General features: G+C 26.3%; 1 protein-coding gene across 1 annotated transcript; it reads left to right on the top strand.

Annotated features, from left to right (window-relative positions):
* Positions 1-3,999: 3,999 nt before the first annotated feature.
* Positions 4,000-24,277, top strand: LOC107162385 (major facilitator superfamily transporter 3). The gene is made up of 11 exons (XM_015509259.2): positions 4,000-4,801; positions 11,196-11,301; positions 11,380-11,558; positions 20,091-20,360; positions 21,513-21,597; positions 22,225-22,448; positions 22,876-23,025; positions 23,171-23,303; positions 23,428-23,583; positions 23,664-23,749; positions 23,844-24,277. The coding sequence occupies exons 2-11, from the start codon at positions 11,247-11,249 to the stop codon at positions 24,036-24,038; spliced, it is 1,533 nt and encodes a 510-aa protein (XP_015364745.1). The 5' UTR covers positions 4,000-4,801; positions 11,196-11,246; the 3' UTR covers positions 24,039-24,277.
* The last annotated feature ends 1,602 nt before the right edge of the window (positions 24,278-25,879 follow it).

The raw sequence follows: 25,879 nt of genomic DNA, 5'->3' as shown, positions 1-25,879 counted from the left end.
CCTATATACTACTACGTTATACAGATGTCGCGTAAAGATTTACCCATTACAATATCTCCCGAAATAATGGAGATATCAAAATTCTGGTTTTGTAATAAATTCACATGGAAAAAAATACAATTATTTCATATTTTATTTTATTTTAATGTTTTGATAAAAAAATTAAAAATATATTTTTTTTATTTAGTTATTTCCAAAAAAATCGCTATTGCCATTTTGTTGAGTTTCTTTTTCTGAAAATATTGACGTTCCAAAATTTTGTTTTCGTTAATTTCTTTATTTTTTTTAGTATTTTTTTTTTTTTATTTTCGAGAAAAATCAAATATGTAAAACGCCACGCCACGCGCGTGCTCATACGGCCGGCTAAACGCTTTCATTTTGCCTAGTTATAATCACATTTTATTTTTTCAAAACTAGAAAAAATATTAAAAACCAGAAAATTAATGAAAATAAAATGTTGAAACGTCAATATTTTCAAAAAAAGAAACTCAACAAAATGGCAATAGCGATTTTTTTTAGAACAACTAAATAAAAAACATATTTTTTAACTTTTTTACCTGAACATTGAAATAAATTAAAATATGAAATAATAGTTGTTTTTATCCATGTGATAACCAGAATTTGGAAATCTCCATTGATTCGGAAGATATCATCGTAATGGGTAAATCCTTGCGGGACACCCTGCAGTATATGGGGCGAATGTAAGTTCCCACACGAAAAATATTACACGCGTACGTAAGTTCCACATGAAAAAAAATTATACCGAATACAAACTTCCTTCCCACTTTATTCAGACATAGGACTGACAACTTAAACGTAGTTGGTGTGGTTAAAATTTGTTTTTTTTTGTGTTGCATAAAAAAAGTCCAATTAATTTTTTAATTGAATCTAATCCAATAATTAATAATATAATGTGTAGTAGGTATGGTCCACATATTATTTGTATATAGGTATAAAATAATAAAAGTTGTAATAATAGCGTTGATTCTAAAATCAATGATAATAGTAGTAGAAAAAAATTAAACTTTATTTGGCTTATTGCAAAGCTCGAGATAGTACTAGTTCTGATACAAATCTTACTATAAACACTTGCGAAAGTACAAATAATATTTGGACCATATACCCAGGGCCGGATTTAATGTTGTGGGGGCCCCAGGGCCCATGACGTGACAAATTGAAAATGATAATGTTTACCGAAAACCGCCGCTAGCCACTCCGCAATGTGTACCTACCGTTTTACACAAGTTTTAGGAAAAAATATGTATTATTAAACAAGCGATAAGCTTGATGCCCACCCCGACGGCCCACCGACCGACGGCGCGCTACGACGACCGACGGCTCGCTCCGTCGACCGGCTGCACGTGTCCGACGACGATGCCAAAAGAGAGGGAAATAGGAGCTCGGCGCTCGCTCGACCGTCAATCTCTCTGGACAGAGTATAGTTGCGTAGTTATAATATAATTTACTATTTATAATTAAGTAGAAATGGAAAAAATTACCTCACAATCTAGTGATTCGTTTTATCACACACTAATAGCACCAATTTTCAAACTTAAAAAAAAATAGTATATTGTTTTGCAAATTACTAGAAAAAAAAAAAAGGTAATCATTTTGTGGGGGCCTCTTATTAATAGAATCTTGTGGGGGCCCCGGGGCCTGGGCCCCGTGGGCCCCCCCTAAATCCGGCCCTGCATATACCTACACATTATATTATTAATTTTTATTATATATTTGAACTAGATTCAAAAAATATATTGGACTTTACAAAAGACTTTATTTTTACAAAAACAATCAAATTTTAACTACGTTTAAGTCGTCAGTCCTAAATCTAAATAAATTTTCGTGTGGGAACTTACATATGTACCCGCTTACCTGCTATGTTTCATGTGGGAACTTACCAAACCCCTGTATATGTTATTATTTCATAAAAATATTTAAATAAATTATGTAACTAGGTACCTATAATAGTACATGACTCTAGTGATCTACTATCGCGTTATTATAGTGTTATTGCTATTACATTGATACAGAATTTAAAGTGATGACATTGAAAAATCACAACGAATTGAAAACCTGAAAAAAAAGTTTACTAATTAGTAATTTTATTCGGTCTAAACAGTAGAACAATAGAACTTTAAGAGTAAATAATTTATTTAAAATGTACTCAAGCACCTACTTTTAATTTTCAGTATTTTAGCACATGCGTAGGTAGAGATTAAAATAATTAGGAATTACATATATATTTAGGTAATTCATTTTAAGTACCTATTCAATGATTATGAAAACTAATTATTAAATAATTTTCATTATAGGTACATTGAGATCGAGATATCATTTTCATATAACGTTATACAATAAAAAAAAAGAAATAGTAATAATTAATGGATATACTTATAATATAATAATACATTATGATAGATATATATTATTAAGAAATACTGTACATCTTTTTTTTTAAATAACAATTTTTTTAAGGAAAATAGTAGATACATAAATAAGTTGCTTCACAATTCGCAGAATTATATATGGGAGTCATCGCGAAACTGTACAGGAAAAAAAACCGTTTACGTAGTACTTTTTTGGACTGCATATGTATAGATATTAATTCGGCAGGGAATGACAGTGTAAAAACTGTCACTCATTACTCATAAACAGAAAATATGCATATTCAAGAATATTAAATACAATATGTAAACACGCGCGCAACGCGGCGGGCGTCCGGGACAGTATCGTTTAGTAACGAGTGTACACATCATTATATGATGCTACATGTATGGATGATAATAATATAATAATGTATGAAATATAAAAACATTTAATGTTATAGTTCACGTAAAAAAACCGAACGGAAAAATATTTTATTATGACGTGTCGTGTCTGCATACAGTTATTATTACAGAGTAATATTTACAGGACACTCAGACCTTATCGTTTTCTCTTCCGTCGCTGTCATCAGTACCCGTCCCATTGTTCCATCATGTCAGTCACGTGACATCAAATATCAATCCACCGGGTTTGTCGTACACCGGTAGCGTCGGTATTTTTTTCCCGCGCGATTACCATTTCTCCGACTGCGTGAAAATCTTGTGCTGTATTAATATAATTATTAATTACCTGCAATCTTATTGATGCGATGTAATACTATACACACAAAACACTTGGCAGAAATAAATCGGTGTTATATAATGAATTATAATACCCGATTCCTACGAAGTACATATTAATATGTGGGTAATGGAATGGCTAAGTATAATCCACAAACATTGAAAACGCCCGTTGCGTGTCGTCGTCGCGGGGAAGAACAGACATTGCGTATTTTTTTTTATTTAATTTAAGTCGTAACCGTTTATCGTCGGTGGCGCCGCGCTAGTATTCATTCGAATTATACAATATACATGTTGTGCAATAATAATGTTAAGTTATTTTACATAAGTAGGTATAGGTATTATATTATAATACAAGTAGGTTTATATAGGTTAGTACTTGAGCAGTCGCGTCCCCCTAAAAATAAAACATGCCTCGACTTTCGCTAGGTATCGCAATTCAGCGCTCGAACACAATTATTTTCGGTACCTAACTACGTCTTATATATATATATATATTAAACTATTGGTACCTATATCAAATAGCCAGGTACACTAACCACTAACCTTACAGTGTATAATAACTGTACACGATCTATCATATTATACTGAACATAATTTAAAAAAAAAAAAATCATTATCCTGTATAATAGTCGTATTAAATTAAAGTTCTGATAATCAGATTCCGTAGCGCACGCAGAACACGAAGTTACGTGTACGGGAAATGGAAAAGAAAAGAATAATAATGTATTATAGTCTGTTACTGGCAACGGATTCGACGGGGAAACAAATTGAAAACAAGGTCTCTGGGTCGGCGCGCGCGTAAAACATAACGAGGCGAGCACCGCGGTGCGCCGATTCGAGAGCCGAGGACGACGCCGTCAACCGAAGACACGCGCGCGACGGTTATTTCATTTTTATCGTATTTTTCGTATTCGTCCGACGAGAGCGCGCGCGCCCGAGGCAGTTAGCCCGCCACGGTTTCACGTGCGTTGTCTGCCACGGTTCGCGCGTTCCGTTTGTTTCGCGCACACGGCGATAAAATAATATAAAATATGCATAAAGAATAATTTCACGACCCGTCGCCCGTTTTACGTGTACTCCGTATTGTTATTGTATATTTCCGTACGAATCACAATAATTATACACTATATTGCTTCTATATAACATACGTATATTATTATTATTTAGACGTGGTGTTTTTTTATACATATTTTTTGTATACAATTTTTTTTTACCGTTCGTTTTTGCCGCGCTACCGTCGTCGTCTTCTCCGACCGACCGACCGACCGATACAACAACGACTCTCGAGAACATAATATTTTAATTATTCCGAGTGTTCGGGCCACGCACCTGTAGCAGGAGTGCAGGACGCCGTCACCACTGCTGCTGTAGTGCGCGCGTGTGTCCCAGTGCAGTTTATGCCGACCACTTTGTTATATCGCCGCTGCCACTGCTGTCGCCGTCGTCCATTTCAATGATGATAATAATAATAATAATACATAAACCGTAACCTCTCGTCCTCTCGTCTTCGTCGAGGAGAATCCTACACTACGTTCGTACGTCGCTGCGTGGAACACACGTGTATGCGCGTGTGTATTTAGTCGTCCGTCCGTCTGTGATAACATTTTTTTATTTTTTTATCTTTTTTAAGTTTTTTTTTAAAGTTTTTCATTCAATTTTAACCATTCACAATTTGGACCAAAATAACATAAACCGTGAGTCTTATATTGTTTTGATTTGATTTGAGTAGAAATGTAGAATGGTAGAATTTTCTATTATCAGTACGATACTCTGATATATATATATATATATATATATATATAATATGTTTTGTGTAGTTTTTGTTCTCTCCGCAATGTGCTTAATAATAGAATAGCTCGCATTGACCGCCGATATAGATACACAGTCACTTTACACCAGCGACTAATAAATTTATAGTTTGAGGGATTAAGAAAAAAAATTATTAAATGAAACAACACGTGTGCGTCGACTAATAGCGTAGAAGTATAGAGCTAGTATATTACACTGCGTAAGTGTACAATACCAATAGTTTATTGCGTTTTCTCCGAGTAAACATATACATTTCAATTTTCATTAGGTAGGTTTCAATTTAAATAAGCAGGGAAAATACATGACACGAAGTAGGTAGGTATATTATTATTATAATCGTTTAATCTAATTACAGTATGTAGTTTTATTTTATATTTTCTACTTACTGATAGATTATAAAGTAGACACGCGTACAACAATTTAAAACAAAATATTTTTAAAGTGTAACGGATTTTTATTAACCGTCAAATTCAAACGCAACATTTTTATCGGCTTATAAAATACTTAATATTGAAATATATTTAATAATGAATGTAATTATGTGTATAATAAAATATTTATTTACTTTTGGTTGCAAATAGAAATTCAAGTAAAAACGTGATTAATATTATAGCAGTTATAATGTTGTACTTTGTGCTGTTGTACATAGTTTTAACACCATAGTAGATTTCTGAAAAGTTACCTTTTCATGTATTCTCTAATTTCTCTACATACACTGATATACCTACTTACCTACTTTCGTTTTCTCTCTTTCTTGTGGATTATATGAAGAAATGTACCTATTCGGAAGTGACAAGTGTTTTTGATTTTACCATTAATAATCCCCATACCGCAGAAATTACATTAAAAATCTACTTATGTATAAGTTCAATATAAATTATTCACTGTATTTATGATCGTTTTATTATTGTAGAGTTAATATTTTTATAAATCTGAATAAATAATTATTGTCATGTATATACAAAAACCCTCATACAATTTTAAAAAAAGACGTTTTTAAATTATTATTCTGGGTAATTGTGCGTAGATATATTATTTTATAATGTTTGGATTAAGTTAATAGGATATTTATACGATTACGCCATTACAGGTTTATTTCTTTCGCGTAATCGTGTACCTATCTCGCGAAGGTAGTCAGTATACAAGGCCCGGATTAATATAGCTGCAAGAGAAGATTTTGCTTTAGAGCTACACATTTTTACGACAATATCTTTCACATATTCATATAGTATTGTATGTGAAATTTGTTGTGTTGTTTTAATGACTCCTTGATAATAGGTATACCAAATATATACTGCTCCAGAGTGGTTCTGATTGCTTTATAAAATCGGTTCTACATATGCAACATGCTTTACATTGTTCCATACTTACACAATGTTACTTTTTTAAATTTTTACTTTAGTATTTATGGAATAATTATAATTAATATAAGATACTAAATAGTGATAATATGACGATAATATTCTAAAAACTAGATGGTTATCTCATAATAAAATCTTTAAACAAACATTTTTATCAATTCAAAAAAAATCTACACAATAATGTTTTTAAAACGTATGCATTATTGAATAAACGTGTGTAGAAGTGTACACATTATCTAAGATAGTATAAGCCAATGGCGATTGTCAGAAGCTATATTTATTAAACGATTTATTCGAACTTAATAAAAAATAAAAAACATTTACAGATCGATTTAATCTATATTACAAAATGCGTCAATAAAGTTGAAGTTCAAAGTATAATTTTTATGTATTCTTAATTTATACTAAATTATTGTTTAAAGTTTTTTTATTGATTATGAAATATTATATGTATTTGATAATAATCTTTGATTTGGTGAATATTGTTATTTTAATTAAATTTCGTTGTTTTTTAATTTTAAAGTCACGAATACAATAATTTTAGTCTTTTTAACCTACCTTATTTTATTAACTTTATGTTTGCTTATTGTATAATTGTATCTATACTAAAAAGAATATTTCATGTCTTTTATATCTCATCAATCCACTTAAATATACTCTAGAGTTTAGATAATGTAAACTGAAATGTTGTATAATTTATGCTTTGAATTATATTTAGTTTTTTTTATTTTATTCTATAGAATCAACTAGGTAAATATGTATTGAATAATATTATAATAAGTCATGAATATTTTTTTCTTCAATTAGGCGAAAAATTGGCCCCCATACTTCAATGAACTATAAAACTTGCTTAATGTTTGTCTATTATAGTTTCGATGAATAATAAATAATAATGTAAATAATGTAAATAAATAATAATGTAAATAAACCGTATTAGTTAATAAAATGTAGGTAATTTATTTTTTATTTATGTATAGTAAACGGGTATTAAACCCTTTAGCAATTTGAAAAATTATAGGTACAGTTTAGCTTATCTTATAATACATTTTAGATACAAAAACAAATTAAAAATTAGTAGTACAAATGGTAATAGTAAACAGCTAAATGAAGAATAATTATATACATATACTATACAGTAAAAAAAATCATTGAATTATGAATTATTATAAATTATTGTAAATAAACAAATTGGATCATAGTTTCCCTTGTTTAGTGTTTATGATATTATATCAACCAATAAGCACCAATAAACAGGTGTAATAAATTGTTAACAATTATAGCAAAGTTTCTTTATTTGATTATGTACTTAGATGAAATAATATAAGTATTACAATTGAGAAATGTGTATGATGTTATTCTTATTGTTTTTTAACGGTCTGTCTAGCTTCATTTCCATATCGTCTCGCTCTCATTTGCTACCAAGTTGGTCCCCGTTTTCTACTGCTAAAATAATTTTGTGCTCAGTTGCCATCTTGTATCCAAATCTACGGGTCCTTCTGACGTCTATACATGACCGGCTTAGCTTAGTCTTACTCCCTAGGATTCCAACTACATTTGTATTTCTCCATACATTTCTTCTATTCCACGGTTTGTGTTTATCTCGTATTCTCCTGAAATATTGATATTCAATTTATAAATCTAGCAATAGACTTTAGGTCGATCGTAGGTAGGTACCAAGAAGAAATTGATCTTTTTAAATAAAATCGTGAAATTGGATTGTTATTTTTATGTTTATCATATTTTCGTGTATAGAAAAGGTAAATTGTTTATAGTAAAATAATATATTTTGAGAATTAAACATTAATTATACAGTTTGTATTGGGTATATCGATTTTATCAGTTGAAGTTTACCATAGTCCATGGATGCTTCATAGTTCAGCTAGATAATTATTTATAAAAATATATTTTATAATCTATATTCTAAATAATATAGACTTTAATTTGCAAATAATAATAAATAACAATTTTTATAATATTTTTATTTATCTACAAAACAACAGATTACATTTTAAATTGTATGTTTATAGTTTATACCTACTAATTACTAAAATTTATTTTCAATTATTGTACACAGCGACGTAGATACGATTTTTTTCTGGGGGGGGGGGGAGGGGTTTTAAAATATATTTATGACACATATTACAAGTTATTAGTTAAACTAAACGTCATTTTTATTTTGTTTCAAATTGGTATTAATTCCATCATCGAAAAATGCAAAAAAAAGATTACTTTAAAAATAATCAGTATCACAGAAGATAAAATACCAATATAAAAAGTTTTTTTTGGATATATATATATATAATATTTATACAGAAATGTATGGTTATGGTTTAATATTTTGAGAATATTTTATCACATTAGCGAAGTACATAACTAAAATGTTTGAAAGGAATATTCAAATTCTGCGTTTATTTGAAAATTGAAATCAATTTCGTTGTAAGATCAATTTACTTGACATTTTGTGTATATAAGTCGATCTCTTTTATAGATATGAGATCGAATAGTGCTCCTTTCTCTTTATCCAATAAAGGAAAACATTCTTAAGTAGGTACCTATCTTAATATATTACGATTTCAGCAGTTTATTATTTATGTTATAAACTAATATTGGTACTAATACTACACAGTACAATTATTTATTAATCCTATATAATATTTATTATAGTATAGATAATTTACTCAGCAATATTGGTTTAGTATCTATAATATTACGTACGGCTATACCCTATACATTATACATATTGGTTCTTAATTTTGTATATCTACGAATCTACAATTATTGATTATTTGTTATTCGATAACTAATAGACTAGGTGGTCAAATATTTATTTTTCAAACAGTGAGTTATATTTTGTACTGAATGAAATAGTTAAATTATTTTAATTTTCAATAATTGATTGTCTTTCAACATACATAAATATAACAATATGTATAAAAATAATACACTATTATGGTATAAGACAGAGCTTTCATTGCTATATATGACAATAGATTTTCAAATAATATTTACTAGTAACACGCGCTTGTAGGTACTAAAGTTTAGCTTAGATATATTAATTGTTTATTACATTTAATTAAACCATTTTAATGGCTTTGTGATTTCCAATTAATTGTATATAGGCTATATAAAATATATTATGGATAATAAGTAATTACAATCAATACTACATCGTGGCCTTTTTCGAAGGAATTACAAAAAAGTGTATTTTTTTTTGTTTATGATTTGTTTATTAGATATTTATACAAACAATTTTTATTTATTTTTTGATATAAATTTAGGATATTAATATAAGTACTTTTAATACTTTCGTGTAATACTATGAAAATCTAATTCTTCTAACTTAAATGGAGGAGTTGCATCGACTTATTTAACTTCTATTTTTAAAATGTTTCTTAATAAACAATTATTTTTCAATAAGTTTGTTATTTGTAGAGGTTATCTTCTCGAAGTGTAAGTTTAAAGGAATATAATTATTTTCTTATGTTGTGTATAGCTAACGAAATTTGTGGCTTCAATAAATTAAAATGTAACTGTAGTAGACAATACAAAAAGACATTATAGTTATTTTATTAACAAAAAGTGTAATTTAAATTTATTTTTCGGAATCTCGAAAAGTGTAGATCATATAATTAATAACATCACAATAATAGAGTAAATGTGTTTTGTTTACATTTGTTTATTATTTCGTGATGTATACCCCACTCAATTTGTATTGATCAATTTTGTAACACACTTACAGAAGTTTTAAGTATAATGTAGGTTGACCTAGCTTTTTCGTGCAAACGAAACATATCGACTTTCAACAGTGAACTTGAAAATAATAGTAAATGATGTTCATATTACAGGTATTTTTTTATACAGAATGATATGATTCTAAATTTAGTCATTTCTTTTAATATTTTATGTATGGTTTAAATTTGTGAATAATGAATAAATTTAATATATATAACATTGTGTAGGAAAAAATAACACAAAAGTTACATACAATTAAAGTTTATACTGAAAGTATAAAACAATTTTTTCCGTTAACTAACATATTTTGAATAAAACTTTATTTTAATCTATGAACAATTTCCATTTTGAATTAATGAATGCAGATATTCGTTTCTTAATTATAATTTTTCAATTTATTACTGCAAAGTTTTAAGGTTATTTACTATAATGATTAGTTAGTCTCATATAGGTACAAACATAATTAAAAAAAAAAAATGATAGTTCTTGAACTTAAAGGCAATTTAAACTAAATATTGTAGGCCATAATAATTGATCTTGTTGAATTTTTTAATGCAAATTTATTTGTATTGATTAAATAAGCCCAAACGTTAAACATATTGCATGTTTAGTCCTTTCGTGTTTCTAAGTTTTAAGACATGAAAATTGTAACTTTAATAAGTACATAATATGTATATCTAAGGCCATTCATTTAATGTATTATTAATATAATTTGTCATTATTATAATTTATAATGATACCTATTTAAGCCATTAATATATTAATTTTATTGAAACTAAAACGATTACGTTACCTCTTACCTACTTGTTTATTAAATGGAAAACATTTTTATTCAAACATTGATTATTTATGATATTGTGATTTATATTATTTTTAGGCATCTATGTACAATAAAAGAACAAAAAAAACTTTTTCAATAATCTATTTTAAATAATTCAAAGCCTAACATTTTAGCTATAAACAATACATTTATATGCATTAAATTGTAGGAATAGGTAAAACTTGTGCCTATGAATACGTTTTCAGACGTTATAATTAAGCGATATTAATCTTCAATTCGTATTTGTATATTTATATATATTATTATTATTTTTTTATATTTGAATTTTTAATAAAAATTTATAAATTTAAACATAATATATTATACTATACTAATATTATCATTAATATTATTCGGTACTTTTAGGACAAAAGTGATAGATTTTTTACCACTAAAAGTTGGTGTAACTTTTGAAAAATGAAGAAAGAAGAACCAGCTAACGTGGAGACTGGATTGGTCATTAAACAAACCCGTAAGTATTTTTAGTGATTAATACGATACGCCTTATACGTATATACAGCTTGTGTTGACAATTTTAAATCTTATATAGGGTCGATGAACTGTTCAAGAATATTAAATCTTATGGTTTTATTTGGATTTATGGTCAATTATATGTTACGAGTTAACTTCACAATTGCCATCGTAGACATGGTGCCCACCAATAAGCATAATAATGTCTCGACAGAACAAGCCACTAATTTTTCAACTTCACCTTTAAATGATACCAATGTAAGTACATCTAATATTATTTTTTTAAGCCCTCAGGGTATATAAATCATAACATATCCAGACACAATTGATTGTAGATTGAGTATATATTAGTAGATATATTACCACTTTGTGATGTAACTAATTTCGTATTTAATATTTCATTTCAATTTATTTTAATTTTTAAACATAACTACTTTGAAATATCAGATATTACGAGAAACACTGCCCTTGAATTTAATTTCACTACTTTATGACAACACATTGTTGGTCAGTTATTTTACTTCATTGGCACGAAATCTAAAAGTCTTTGGATGCGCCCCAAAGCAAAAACATAGGTTTTCCTATGACGATATAATTAAAATCTGATTCTATTTTTGTTGTTACTATGAAAATAGTTCTCTAAAAGTTCAATCAGATTACCAACATAATATGAATTTTATAAATATCGATTAACTATTAGAAAAATTTGACAAGAACTCTGACCATTTTGGCGTAATTAGAATAACATTAATGAACTAAGAAAATCATAACTCATAAATTATATTATAGATATAATCAGGCGCGGACTGGTAAAAAAGGGCATGGGATGCTACATAATTTAAAGGGCAAATAACAAAATGTCTGGAGCAAATTTAAAATATGTAGATTATGTATAAAATATTGAAAATAAGAAAAAATCGTAAATAGGTACCAAGTTACAACAAATATTAAAATAAAATTGTACAATATTAGATTAAAAAAAACAAATTAGATCAAATTTTAGATCGAATATATTTTAGGACAAGGGATGCTGTAGCATCCTAGCATCCTAGCATCCCAGCCAGTCCGCACCTGGATATAATGTTATATATACTGTGTTATACTGTTATATATTATATTTATGTTATACATTTTAAAATGATCATAATTTACTTAAAAATAATAAAATCAATAAAATCTTCCTAGATAACATTCTTGCCTTTAAGTTTTATAATAAATAAATTCATTCTAAAACAATAAAATATAAATAAAAATATAAAAAAAAATAAAGAGTAAAATTTATTATTGTGAACATCAAGTTTGCCATGTTGACATGTTGTACATTTGAAGATGGAAACATCAAATCACCGTTTGGCGTCCACGTTTTATATACCTACGTCTGTAATCGAGAGTTTTTGGTGAAGATTATGTCATTTTAGTTATTACCCACTTACTAAATTTATTTTCCAATGGTTTATGCTGTTAATCTATTGTCATAGGATATGAATTATAAATGTAATAAGAAAGAGGGCGCCACTCTTATTTGAGACTGGTAAAATTATTCAAATTTTAGGACATTTTACTGCTTTTATGAAATTTGTTGAAACAATCCAATTTTTGTACATTATATTAATTTATAGATTTTAAATGGAGTGATGAATGTATTGATTTTACAATGATGTGTTTTTTTTTGTGTGTCTGTGTACAGCATAATTAGTCGAAATAATGCTTCAATTTCAAACTTTGGGGGTGGTTTCCGATGTAAAAGTGAATATCCTTGGTGCATTATACAGGTCAAAAGTAAACATTTTCCTACAGTTTTAAAAAAAATCGAGAAAAACAGAAAAAAAGTTACAGAAAAACTGGAATTTTTACGCAAAACTAGTTTTCAACCAAACCGATTTTTTATATGGTTGTAATTAAAAAACTAATCAATGTAAATACTTGACATTTTCACCAAATGTTTATGTTAATGTTATCTATATACAGTTAAATTTTTTAAAAAATTTTGACTTTTTTTGAGTTATTTATAGACCACTGAAATTTTCGATTTTTATGAGAATTTTTTTTGAAGTGTCCGTACAAAAAATTTGGATGACCAAAAAACTTGAAAATTTAATACAAGGTTCCTTATGAGTTTTTCTTATTGTAGCTAAAAAAAATTAAAAATCGTTCTTCACAATTTTTTTTTATAAGCGTTTATAGTTCAAATTTTTACGAAATCTTTCGAAAACGCGAAAATTTGCAAGTAATTTTGAAAAATCATAAAATTTTTTGTGTTTATAACTAAGGATTAAAAATACAACACTAAGTTTTTCATAAGTTTTCCTTCAAGTAGCTATAGAGAAAACTCGAAGCTTCATTATACGAAAAGTTTTAGGTGCGTTTGAATTTTAAATTTTTACGAAATAGTGTAGCGATAACGATTTATCGGATTCAAACGATTTTAAACATTTATTATTCAAAAAGTATTAGTCGTAGATACTTGAAAATTTTACCAGTTATTTAGATTTAGATTTTCTTTACTTGATTTAATTTTCAAAATATTTTGACTTTTTTTGAGATATTTATAGACAATGAAATTTTCAATTTTTCTGAAACATTTTTTTGAAGTGTCGATAACATTTTTTTGGACCAATCAAAATACTTAAAAATTTAATACAAAGTTCCTCATAAGTTATTCTGATAGCGATTAAAAAATTATAAGAATAGCATTTGAAGTTCAAATATTGACTTAATACGTAAAAATTACGGAAATGTTCAAAATATCTTAGTTAGAAATTCATAAAGGTTTTTATTTTTAGATCTAAGATGTGTAAAATTAAATACAAGGGTCCTCACATATTTTTACAATAGCAGTTGAAAAATAAAAGAAATATATAGTCACAATTTTTTTTTATAAGCATTCAAAGTTTGAATTTTGACAACATACGTAAAAATCATGATAATTTGTAAATTATTTTAAGCTAGAAATGCATAAAAATTTTCTTTTTAAATCCAAGATTTGAAAATTTTTAATAATCTATATTATATCTTAGACAGATAAAGATAAAGTCTCCGCTCAGAATCGTTTTTCGTATACAATGATATAATATCATTGGATTCAAATTTAATTTCAACCATAACTGTAGGTAACCCACTTGTAACCTACTGTACAGCAGAGCGACTTAAAACTTTACATGAAAATATAATGTATTTTATTACCTACCTATATTGTAGTGACTATTGAAATTTTTCTTTGGTAATCAATTATTATTAATCACTAGGTAACAGGTATTAGTATGACGTTAGATTCGTTATTTAATTTTTCATTATAATCAGTGATTAGACATAGACGTATAGTGTAATTGGAAAATAAATAACAAATGTTAACGATGAATTTATGAAATTTTGAATCACATTAAATTAACGACTATTATTAACCGATTATATATGTCATTGCACTTATACATTCTAAGAATATAAGATTTCGTCAAGGATGAAAGTGTTACAATAATACATTTTCCTTTGCACTTTGCACTTTGCAGTGATGTAATTTATAATACATTTTTCCGGCTAACTACACAGAGCCCAAGGAAAGATTGTAATTAAAATGGATAAACCTTTGGAACTTGCTAGTAAAATGTATAATATATGTACATTATACATATATAAGATTTTATTCTCACTGCGTTATACACACAAATGTCCTTATTATGAAAAGTAGCGTTTCGCCTTCTTCTATTTTAATGGAAAATTGGTACTTTTTCTCATCAGAATTCACTGACATAATATTATATAAAGCTATATTTTTTTTAATTCGTGAAATTTAAAATATGATTAAAACACTTCAGCATTTTGGCTTTCCACATTTAGTTGCAAATAGATTCAAATATCTATTAAACTTATTGTACCACGAGTACAGATTGTTAAATGTTCTTAATTCAAAATAAAAAAATAAAAAAAGTTTCAAATAAAAACATTCCAAATCTAATCAAATTAATAAAAAATAGGTAGGTAGGCACAGGAAGATATTATAAATCATATATAATATATAATTATTACATATTATATATATTATATATATATTGTTAGTTCTTATAGTATAGGTTCTAGTACTAAGTATAAAATAACCAAACTATTTATAATTGCATTAATATAAAATATTACGTCTTAGTAATTTGGAAAATGTTTTGAAGGTAAATCAAAGATCTTTGATTGTGATCAAAGTGCGACTTGATTCATAAATAATTAGGTATAGGTATGTTAAAATATAAATTAATATTTTATAAATTTTTACTTCCTGATATAAATAACAGATTAAGTGAATCATTTATGCCTACTAACTAGCCTACTATATTATATGTATGTTATTCGATTATTTTTATTCGTGTGGATAATTTTAATTTAAATAAATATACTAAACTAAATGTGTATATAAAAATAAAAAATACGTTTTAATAATTAGATTGATTATTTTAATCCATAGTATTAGATTACATATATCTATATATAATTACATTTATCTGATTGAAATTTAATAGGGCATATTTTGTTTTTGAAATAATACATTTTTTTAAATTATTATAATTTATAATATATTATAATCTTAAGAATATAAAGATCAGCAATAATTTATCTAATTCGAATGCCACAAAAATTTAATTCTGTTATAGTTATTTATTAAGAAAACTAAGGAGCAAAAATATTTTGAAAATATTATAATGTTTAGAAAATACAAATATAAATATATATTATAAATAAATAAATAACAAAAACTCATCGGATCGTTGTAAATCAATACATTACTCATTTCGCTCTAAATCTAAAACACATTTCTTATATAAGAAAAATTACATACATAACTTATTAGATTTAGATAAAAATATTATAAATTATGTAATTATGTGTTTTTAATGAATTAATTGATGAAAACAAGTTGAATAATTGATGAATATTTAAAATATCGTTTTCTTAAATTATTTTTTTTTGCATACTTCCTACTGATTTACTAATTATATCCAATAATCAATATAGGTATATGATGTCATATCAATAAATTCAACATTTCAAAATAATCTTAATACTTACCTATTTGGCTGCTATATATAAATATATAATATTATGGATTAGAATCTAATTATTAAAGCTGATGATCCGTGAATTAGTTCAATAATCTTACAGTTATATCAACTCCGAGGACATTTTGTTTATAATGATAAGTATAGATAATTTAATTTTATATCTTCGGATTTATAGTATTTATGTAAACTTTAAATGATAAAATATAAAAGATTTTATATTTTTAATTTTCTGATTGATGAATATTTAACTATTTATAATATTGAATGATTAATATCATTATTTATGGTTAATATAAATGTATTATGTTTTCTAGTTATTAGATTAAGAACCCCGAGGTAGTGAAAATATAGCTTATAATTTATCAATAATAATTTAGGGCATTAGATCATGATATCGTTTATGCTATTTAATTATTATAATACCTATAACTGATTTGTTCGGGTATTTTTTCGATTGTAATTTTATGACGACCTTCCATGTTTTGATATTGGTATAAATTACATCTGTAGACTACAATATTTTTTATAGTAATTATGTTACCTAGTACGTTAGTTATTTATTACCTAATGATAAACAATATTATGTTGGGATAGGTATTCGATATAGGCTGAAATATACTAATAGGCGATGAAACAAATTTTCATATTTGTATATATTTTATGTTATATTTTTCAACCTTGAACTGTTATGATACACAAGCATTTTCAAATTGTAACCTGAAATAGTACACTACTTTATTACAACTTAATCAATATATTTACACTTAAAATGTATATCTTTAACACTTTAACTATTGAAATTATCACACAAGAAAAAAAATTATTTAATTTGGAGAGCAATGATTAAAAAATTGAAAAACAAATACAATAATTTAAAGTTTTTTTTAAATTATATTTTCATTTTATATGTTGTTTATTTACAATTTTTTCATTAGTTTTGTAGTTTTGTTACTGTAAGTGGATGAGTATAATTTATGCATTTACCTTGTTTTATATTAATGGAAATTCCAACATTTTTTTTTTTTTTTTTTTTTATTAATAATACCCTCGGCAACATGGGCTATTGGGTTTAAAGTGAGAAATATATGTATATAAAAAAATTACATGAATTATATCTATATCTAAATTATACTACATTTTGGTTAGAAGATTGGCGGCTGTGATGAATTGTATGATGTTGGTAATGGATTGAGGATTGTTGTTTAATATTTCTGAAAGTGATGATTCGGGTAGGTTGAAGCTTGTACGGGTACTGAGATATGTTCGGCAATCGGTGAGGATGTGTTTAATGGTTACTTGAACACCGCAGGTTGTGATGCATATTGGAGGCTCTTCCCTGGACATTAGAAAATTGTGGGAGATTTTTGTGTGTCCTATTCTCAGTCTGGTTATTATTACCTCTCATTTTCTATGGATTTCGAAGGGAAATGTCCAATTGTCAGTGTTATGTTTTATGTGGTTTAATTTTGTGTAATAAGATGTCCAATTTTGATGCCATCTTTGTTGACATTCCTTTATTATAAGTATTCGTATGTCACTGGAAGAAGAGGTATTTATGGACGATGATAGAGGTGATGTGATAGCATTTTTGGCCGCAAGATCAGCGAGTTCATTTTCTTTTAAATTCTAACATCTTTTATTAATTTTTAAATTTTATAGTTATATACATATATATATTAAAATGTACACAACGTGTTACATGTAATTAATGCCATTTGGCATTTAGAGTTATTTTTTTGACTGTATAGCGTTTAAAAAACTCTTTAAATTTCTTATTATAAATAAATAATATTTAGGAAAGAATAAGTACTTACATAATTTATTATTTATTATGTGCCATTCATTTCGTTATTTTAGTAATATTATAACAAGTATAACAGCATCCATTTTTACGAAACTTGGTGCATTTTTTTTTTAATGCCTTAAATATAATCTAGCGGGGAATTTCAAAACCAGATATTTTAGTTCGATCAGTGGAAATAATATATATTATAAATTATCATAAAACCTGATACCTTGAGTAAACATATTTGAATTCTATAGTATATTTTAAGGATCAGGTTTTTTTTTTTTTATAAATACCATTATGTTTCATTTATTTAAAGGTATGCTTGATTTTCTAAACGAATTGTAAAATTTAAATTAATGCATTGCCAACTATGTTGTACTAAAATTGTAATTGTAAATGATGGAGTCAAACGAGTCAATAATATATATATTATACATAAGTTAATCATATTTTAAAATATAGTTATCCCTATCCATCCGTCTTGAAATATTGACATGCGTTGCCACAGTTACCAATATAATTATTGTCGATTTTATAAAAATGTTATTACAGAGACATTTATGCTTTTTTTTCTTTTTGTTGCATAACGGTTTTATTTAAAAATATAATTATGATATTTTGATCATATGTTATAGTTTATAAACAATCAAGGAAAATAAAACGCTATTAGTGTGCTAATTTATTATATGTACTATAACTAATATAATAATAATGTTTTTTATTTATAGGATTTATCACAGTTATAATACGATTCCAATACGGCAATACGTATGGAAATAAAAAAATAGAAGAAAATTAAAATGTTTAATCATAATTTAATATATGCGTTTTATAGAGCCATTTTTTAAATCAATTAATATTATTTTATATTATAAACATTAATTATGTTTAAATGTGTATATCATTTCATTAATTTAAATATAAATCAACTACATTTGATTAAGTGTGTGGTATAAGAAATTATAGGTTATATTTCATTTTGAACTCATAAATTATCTATAGAAAACCGAAAGCATGCATTTTATAAAAATATTTTTTATTTAAATTATTTTTGTTTACCGACTAGGTGCATAAACATACTTATTATTCAATACTCATGTAGTTTTTTAATTGAAAATAATTATCATGAGTAATTTATTATTTTGGATGGATTTATAATTAATGTACATACAACAATAAATTATAAAAATGCATTATATCAAATATTTTAAAAACTAATTTATAAATGTTTCAAGTATTTTCAAGTAAAATTAATTACAATAAATAAATATAAATATATATTTGTTATAAATATTTTTTTTAACATTTAAAATTTGAGTATTGTTAAATTAATTATTTGACAAGAAACCAAAAAAACAAATATGAAGTACCTAAATTATTTCTTTGAATATTACGCGTTATGTTTGGTTTACTTTATTATTTATAATAATATAAATATATCGAATTGTGATAAATAATAACTATTAGTATTTACTAGTCTTAAGTAAGTATAGTAAAAGGGACATAATGGAGCGTGGAAGAGAGCTTCTCATGACTCTACAACAATAATCGCTTGGATTTTCCACAGCCCCTCCATAGTAATTGACTATATGGCTATAGGAATAATAACAGACGGCCATGACCGAAACTGCTACTGATGCATGTTACTGTTGAAGTGTTAATTGAATTATTAATTTACGAAATCCATTTAAAAACAATTAGATTTAAATTTAAATTTAAATTTGATGAATTAACAATTTAGACGATGCTATATACCAACGTTTGGTTTCCGTCTCCCACAATACAGTTATTAAGTTATCATGCATATCAGTTTTATTTTTTATAAATAATTAGAAAGAATTTTTAGAATACAAACAATTCTAATAAAAATTAAAGAAACTAAATATACTGGAAATTCCACTGTTTTTAAAATGTTAATATTAATTACTAACCAATAAGTAATTGATGTTTTTTTTTCAGGCTACTGTTAGTTGGACACATTCTAATCCACCTGGTGTCACGAAATTCAATTGGTCCGAGTATGAACAAAATATGATATTGGGCAGTTTCTTTTGGGGTTATGTTCTTACGGAATTGCCAGGTGGTCGTTTGGCTGAAATGATTGGAGCTCGACCAGTATTCGGCTACTCTATGCTGCTAGCGTCAATGGTTACCCTATTGACACCTATGGCCGCCAAAATCAGTATATATTGCCTTATATTTTGTCGGGTGTTTTTAGGATTTACTTTAGTGAGTATTGTTTAATATACTTAATACTTTAAAATAAATTTAAAATTAAAATGATACATTGTTATTATGATCATATCACATATATGTATGTTTATTATACGAAATAGATTGTTCTCATTTTAGGTATTCTGCACATTATATTACACGTTGAAAACAGTTTTTTTGAATTCTAAACATATTAAAATAATTAATTAAAAAGCTATAACCTCTATTTTCTGATACCTAGTTGATTTTATGTAGTTAAAAAATTGGTCAAATACAAATAAAACTCTAAAAATAGTAGGTATTATCTAATACATTGATTTATATTATAGTATATTATACAAATTAAAAAAAGTTTGTGTTGGGTTAATAGGCTTGATACTACCTACTGAACAATTAGTTTTCACCAAAATTTGCACACACATATTCCTTGACTATGTTAGTGTTTTTTTGCTTTGTTTTGTTTTTCAATCTTTAAAGGTTTTTGTTACATGAAAATTGAATTTTTGTTAGTTTTTATACAGGGATTGTCATTGGTAACAGAAATAAGATACAAAAAAATATTTGTATTGACTATTCGCCCGCTATACGTTGCTATGGAATTTTATCAAAAAGAAATTTAATAATATTTTTTGTTTTGTTTTGTTATTAAAATTCCAAAACGTATAACAAAAAACAATGTCCGTCTCCGTATGTTTGTAGTTTATAGACTCAAAAATTAGTAGACCAATTTTCACAAAAGTTTTAGATTGTTATTTTCGATAATAATTTAGAGAGTAGCTTGAATCGCGTTAAAAAATATACCAAATGCAATATATTTGTTATACACCGATTCAGTGCCGTATTTTGTGTCTATCCACTTTTTTCTGTCAAAGTCTGAATATATAATTACTTATTTAAAAACAAAAGTTAGTTAGTTAGTTTAGTATACTTCAAATTGGGTTATATTGTCTATTATTTTTTGGAAAATTAGACAGTTGATTTAGTTATTTTTTATAAGTTTTTATTTACATTATGATTTGTTTTAGAGTTATTTAAAAAATATAATGGTAGATTTAAAATGCCTCATTTAATCAATTTAGTCATTGGCTAAAAAGTACCCTTTATATTATTATTCTATAATAATTGTATGTAGTAACTTTGTTAAAAAACTCGTTATTCATATTTCAGGGAGTAACATGGCCGGCTATATTACCACTTGCTGCCAATTGGATTCCACCAAATGAACGCAGCAAGTTCATGTCCAACATGATGGGTATTATGGAATTTTATTTTAAATTATATGTATCATCTTTTAAAACTTTATTTATTTATGACTATTCATTATTTATACCTCTTCATTTTTGGTTGTACAAAAAATTACTTAGTAGCAATGTTCTGCTTATTGTTACGTATATGAAATGGAACATGTTTTATTAATTTATATAACTGTCATAAAAAAAACTGAGTTCTTGACAATTAATTATAAAGCAATCAGTAGAAAAAATTTGTCCTACACTAAAATTAATTTGTCAATTATACTGTCTCGTTTCTTAATTAATTCAAATTCGTTATAAAACTATTATATTGTCGTGGGAAGAATTTTTAATTTTTATATATTTCTAACCTAAAAATATTATAATCGTGAAATAAAAATAGTATTGCATAATATTACGATTATTTAAAAAATAAATAGGTTATAAATCAGTGTTTATTAATCATTATAATACTTATTTTTAGGTAACTAGTAGTTGTGTAGATATTAAAAAATATTATAAAACCATATTAATCAATTTATATGAAAAAAAAAATGTCTATTAAAATTAATTTAAAGCTATATTTAAGCTATGTATTTAATTGTTTTTGAAAATTGGCTAATTTGCAAATGTACTGGAATTTTCAGCTTCTACTTTAGGTGCAGCTATTACATTACCAATTTGTGGAATACTAATTTCTGCATGGGGATGGGAATCGGCATTCTATATCACAGGACTAGTAGGTCTTACTTGGTCTATCATGTGGTTTAATTTAGTTTTTGAGACTCCTGCCGATCATCCTAGAATTACCGAGTTCGAAAAACATTATATTGAAACAGAAATCGCCAAGCAAAGCAAACCGGGTACAAAGGTAATGATGAGCTACAATCAATATTTGCCATAGTATATTCAACATAAAATCAACGATTTATCATATTAGTCAATATAAAGTATTTTAAAAAAACACGTTATAATATACATTTTTATATAGGTATATAATATAATGGCACTAAAAATGTTATATTACTGTAGTTAGATTTACATATCAAGCTCATATATTATTTCATGATTAGTTTATTTTATTTCGTAGATCACAAAATACTTTAAATTTAAATAACATAGATTTGCAGTGTTATAAAATATCTTAAAACGGATAAGAATGATATTATGCTATTTAACATGTTCACTCAATTTTTGATTAAACCCACAAAAAAAGATTAAATTACCTACAATAAATGTAATTTATAAGATTTTGTATTAATTTTTTTATTTATGTACAATTGTTGTATTGTTTACAGCCAAAAAAACTGCCATGGATACAAATACTTACGTCATTACCTGTATGGGCCATAGTTATTACACACGGAGCTAGTGTCTTTGGTTACTTTACTATTGTCAATCAGTTACCTACTTACATGAAGTATTTACTTCATTTTGACATTAAATCGGTAGGTATATATACATTATAATATATATAATATATATACATGATGAAATATAAATATGATTTCTTATTCTTCATGCTTATTTTTTATTTGTAATATTATTAAAGCTTAGAATAGAATAATTCATTTATCTTTATCATAATTTCAGAATGGTTTTCTATCTAGTCTCCCTTATTTGGGTAAATATTTAATGGCATTGTTAGCTGGAATAATTGCTGATCGTCTACTGAATTCTGAAAAAATATCTAAGACAATGACTCGAAAAATCTTCACCTTTATCGGTAATTTTACTTTAAATAATTTTATTCTAGTATCTTGCATACGTTTTTACTTGATAAAACTTAATCGTGTATTTGAATTTAAGTTAGAAAAAAAAAATAAAAATAAAAATATTTTGATACACAGGAGTATTTACGCCAGGAATTTTGATGATTCTACAAGTGTATTTTGGAAATAATCAAGTGTGGTCGGTTATTATATTCACTATTGCATTGACGTTGAATGGAGCAGTGACGGGTGGTTATTTGGGAAACGGTTTGGACATAGCTCCAAATTTTTCTGGTACATTATAATAATTACTTACAGTTTGTAAAATAACTATTATGAAACGAAATGAATCTGAATTTACGATTTTATTTCAGGCACAATATTTGGAATGGCAAATACATTGTCTTCGTTCGGAGGGTCGTTGTCATCATACTTGGTGGGAAAACTAACAAACAACAATGTTAGTATACATGCACATTACTAAATTACGATTTAACATTTTAATACCTGTCGATATTATATTATACGTTTAATTTTACATAATATACTTGCAGCAAACATTTGAGCAATGGTGCATTGTATTTTGGATTTTGGCTGGGACTTACATGTGTGGCGCTATGGTATTTTTAATATTCGGAACTGCAAAAACGTTATCGTGGAATTCAGGACCCAGCGTCGACGAATCAAATGGTATTTCGACGAACGAATCGGAAGTGATGAAACCATTGAAAAATCCTTCAAGTTCTTAATGATTTAACGAAGATCCAGTCTTTGGAACAAAGACAAACAAACTATATAACGACCACTGTGAATTAAATGTACAGATTACAATTTTTCTTTTTAAACATTGTATATACATTGACGTTAGTATTTATTTCAATAATAATATCTAACACTTGATATCAAGTGAACTATTATAAAATTATACACACGTTGATAGACATCATTAAGAGACTAATACAATAAAAATAAATTTTAATATTTTTTACTTACTGTGCTGATTACCGACCCTATTTACTTATATATTATTATAACTGATACAATATATATAACTACTGTAATAATGGTGAATAAATTATGGTCAAAGCTAATGAATTTAATCTTCAAATTGTACGAATCTAACAAAACGGTTACGAAGAAATAATAAAGGGATGAGTGTTCCGGTTAAAACTTTTTTTTCGATTGCGAAGCATGAAGAGGACCTAGTGTCGTTTTTATGTAGGTATTATTGAGATAACTATGAATTATTTTTTATTTATAAGTTTTTAATATTACAACTATCAATTATTAAAAATATTCTTAAATATTAAAATGTAAAGGTATATACAATCGAGTGTTTTGCATTAAATTTCTAAATAATAAATAAATATTATACGTAGCAACGCGTCATTGTATAATATTATTATCATTTGTCAGTTGATTATAATTCGGGAAATAGTAGATGACAGCTAAATGAAGACGCTGCTCTTAATAATCATCAGAATGTAAAGCTCAATATTAATAGCTGTTGTAACGTAAATGTATGGAAAATTATATTTCCACTGACATGTTAATCCGAAATAATAAGTACCCATATAACTGTGTCTACTAAATGTATATTAATGAGTTCGAAAAGAAGGATCGACTTGAGAGCGTCCAAGATGACCATCCGACTGCTATTGATCGACTGTTTAGCCACCACTGAAATAATACAGTGTGTAGCGATATCTATGATTATCGTGCATTATCTAAATGAATAACCTAAGTATATTATGTCATTTTTAAACATTTAAATAACAAGTTGATGTTTTCACTATTTCAGTCATCTATTATGATATCGTTGATGACGATAATATAATCTGATGGATTATTTACCTTATAAATAAGTAAGTATTTAAAAGTAGGTACTTCAAATGAAATATTTGATTATTTAATCAAAAATAATAAACATATTTTTGGTGTCTTATCTTTTTAAAAGTTGTTCATTTTTATATGATAATAATATAGTTAGGGAATAACTGATAAATATAAAAACTAATAAACATAAATACTATAACCTTTAATTATAATGTACCGTTGTACCTACAGTATATCAGTATCACTAATTGACAATAAATAATTATAAATTTAACAAAAACATTAATATGGTGATGGCGTAATCGTAGTATACCTTTAATCACAAAATTAAAATATTCATATACCTGTTGATATAAAAATATTATTTGTATGCAATAATATATTTTTAAGTAAAAGTAGAATCATAACAATTTATTCTGTCCGTACCATTCAAACTAGTAGAAGAGATTCAGGTAATTATTTTTTTCCAAACTCATTGATTTCTGATTCAAATTTGTGAAAAAAACTTTAATACACGTTTATGTTTAAATTTATGCACTGAATATTTATATGATGAATTTATTTAAGATTTACAGGTTTATTTATTTCGACGGGAAGGTAATTGTTTCTAGTTAGATTTGTGTTGTGAGTTAGGTATGACACAGTATAAACACTAAGCAAATACACTGGACTCGCTCTTATGATATAGTGTTTACTACATTGTAATGTACTTATTTTTAAAGACGTTACAGTAAATCGTAAAAATATTTATCGA

The sequence above is a fragment of the Diuraphis noxia genome, unplaced genomic scaffold (assembly GCF_037042655.1).
Source record: "Diuraphis noxia isolate RWA-SAM2 unplaced genomic scaffold, SU_Dnox_SAM2 contig0005, whole genome shotgun sequence".
In the NCBI taxonomy this organism is placed as follows: Eukaryota; Metazoa; Arthropoda; class Insecta; order Hemiptera; family Aphididae; genus Diuraphis; species Diuraphis noxia.
Note: the sequence above shows the minus strand (reverse complement) of the source record. Positions and strands in the feature narration are given on the sequence as shown.

Excerpts from the sequence above, each read along its gene's own strand:
- LOC107162385 (XM_015509259.2), top strand. The coding sequence starts at position 11,247 with ATGAAGAAAGAAGAACCAGCTAACGTGGAGACTGGATTGGTCATTAAA. Across the intron at positions 11,559-20,090 it reads CACCTTTAAATGATACCAAT|GCTACTGTTAGTTGGACACA; the intron begins GTAAGTACATCT and ends TTTTTTTTTCAG. Across the intron at positions 23,304-23,427 it reads AAAAATCTTCACCTTTATCG|GAGTATTTACGCCAGGAATT; the intron begins GTAATTTTACTT and ends TTTGATACACAG.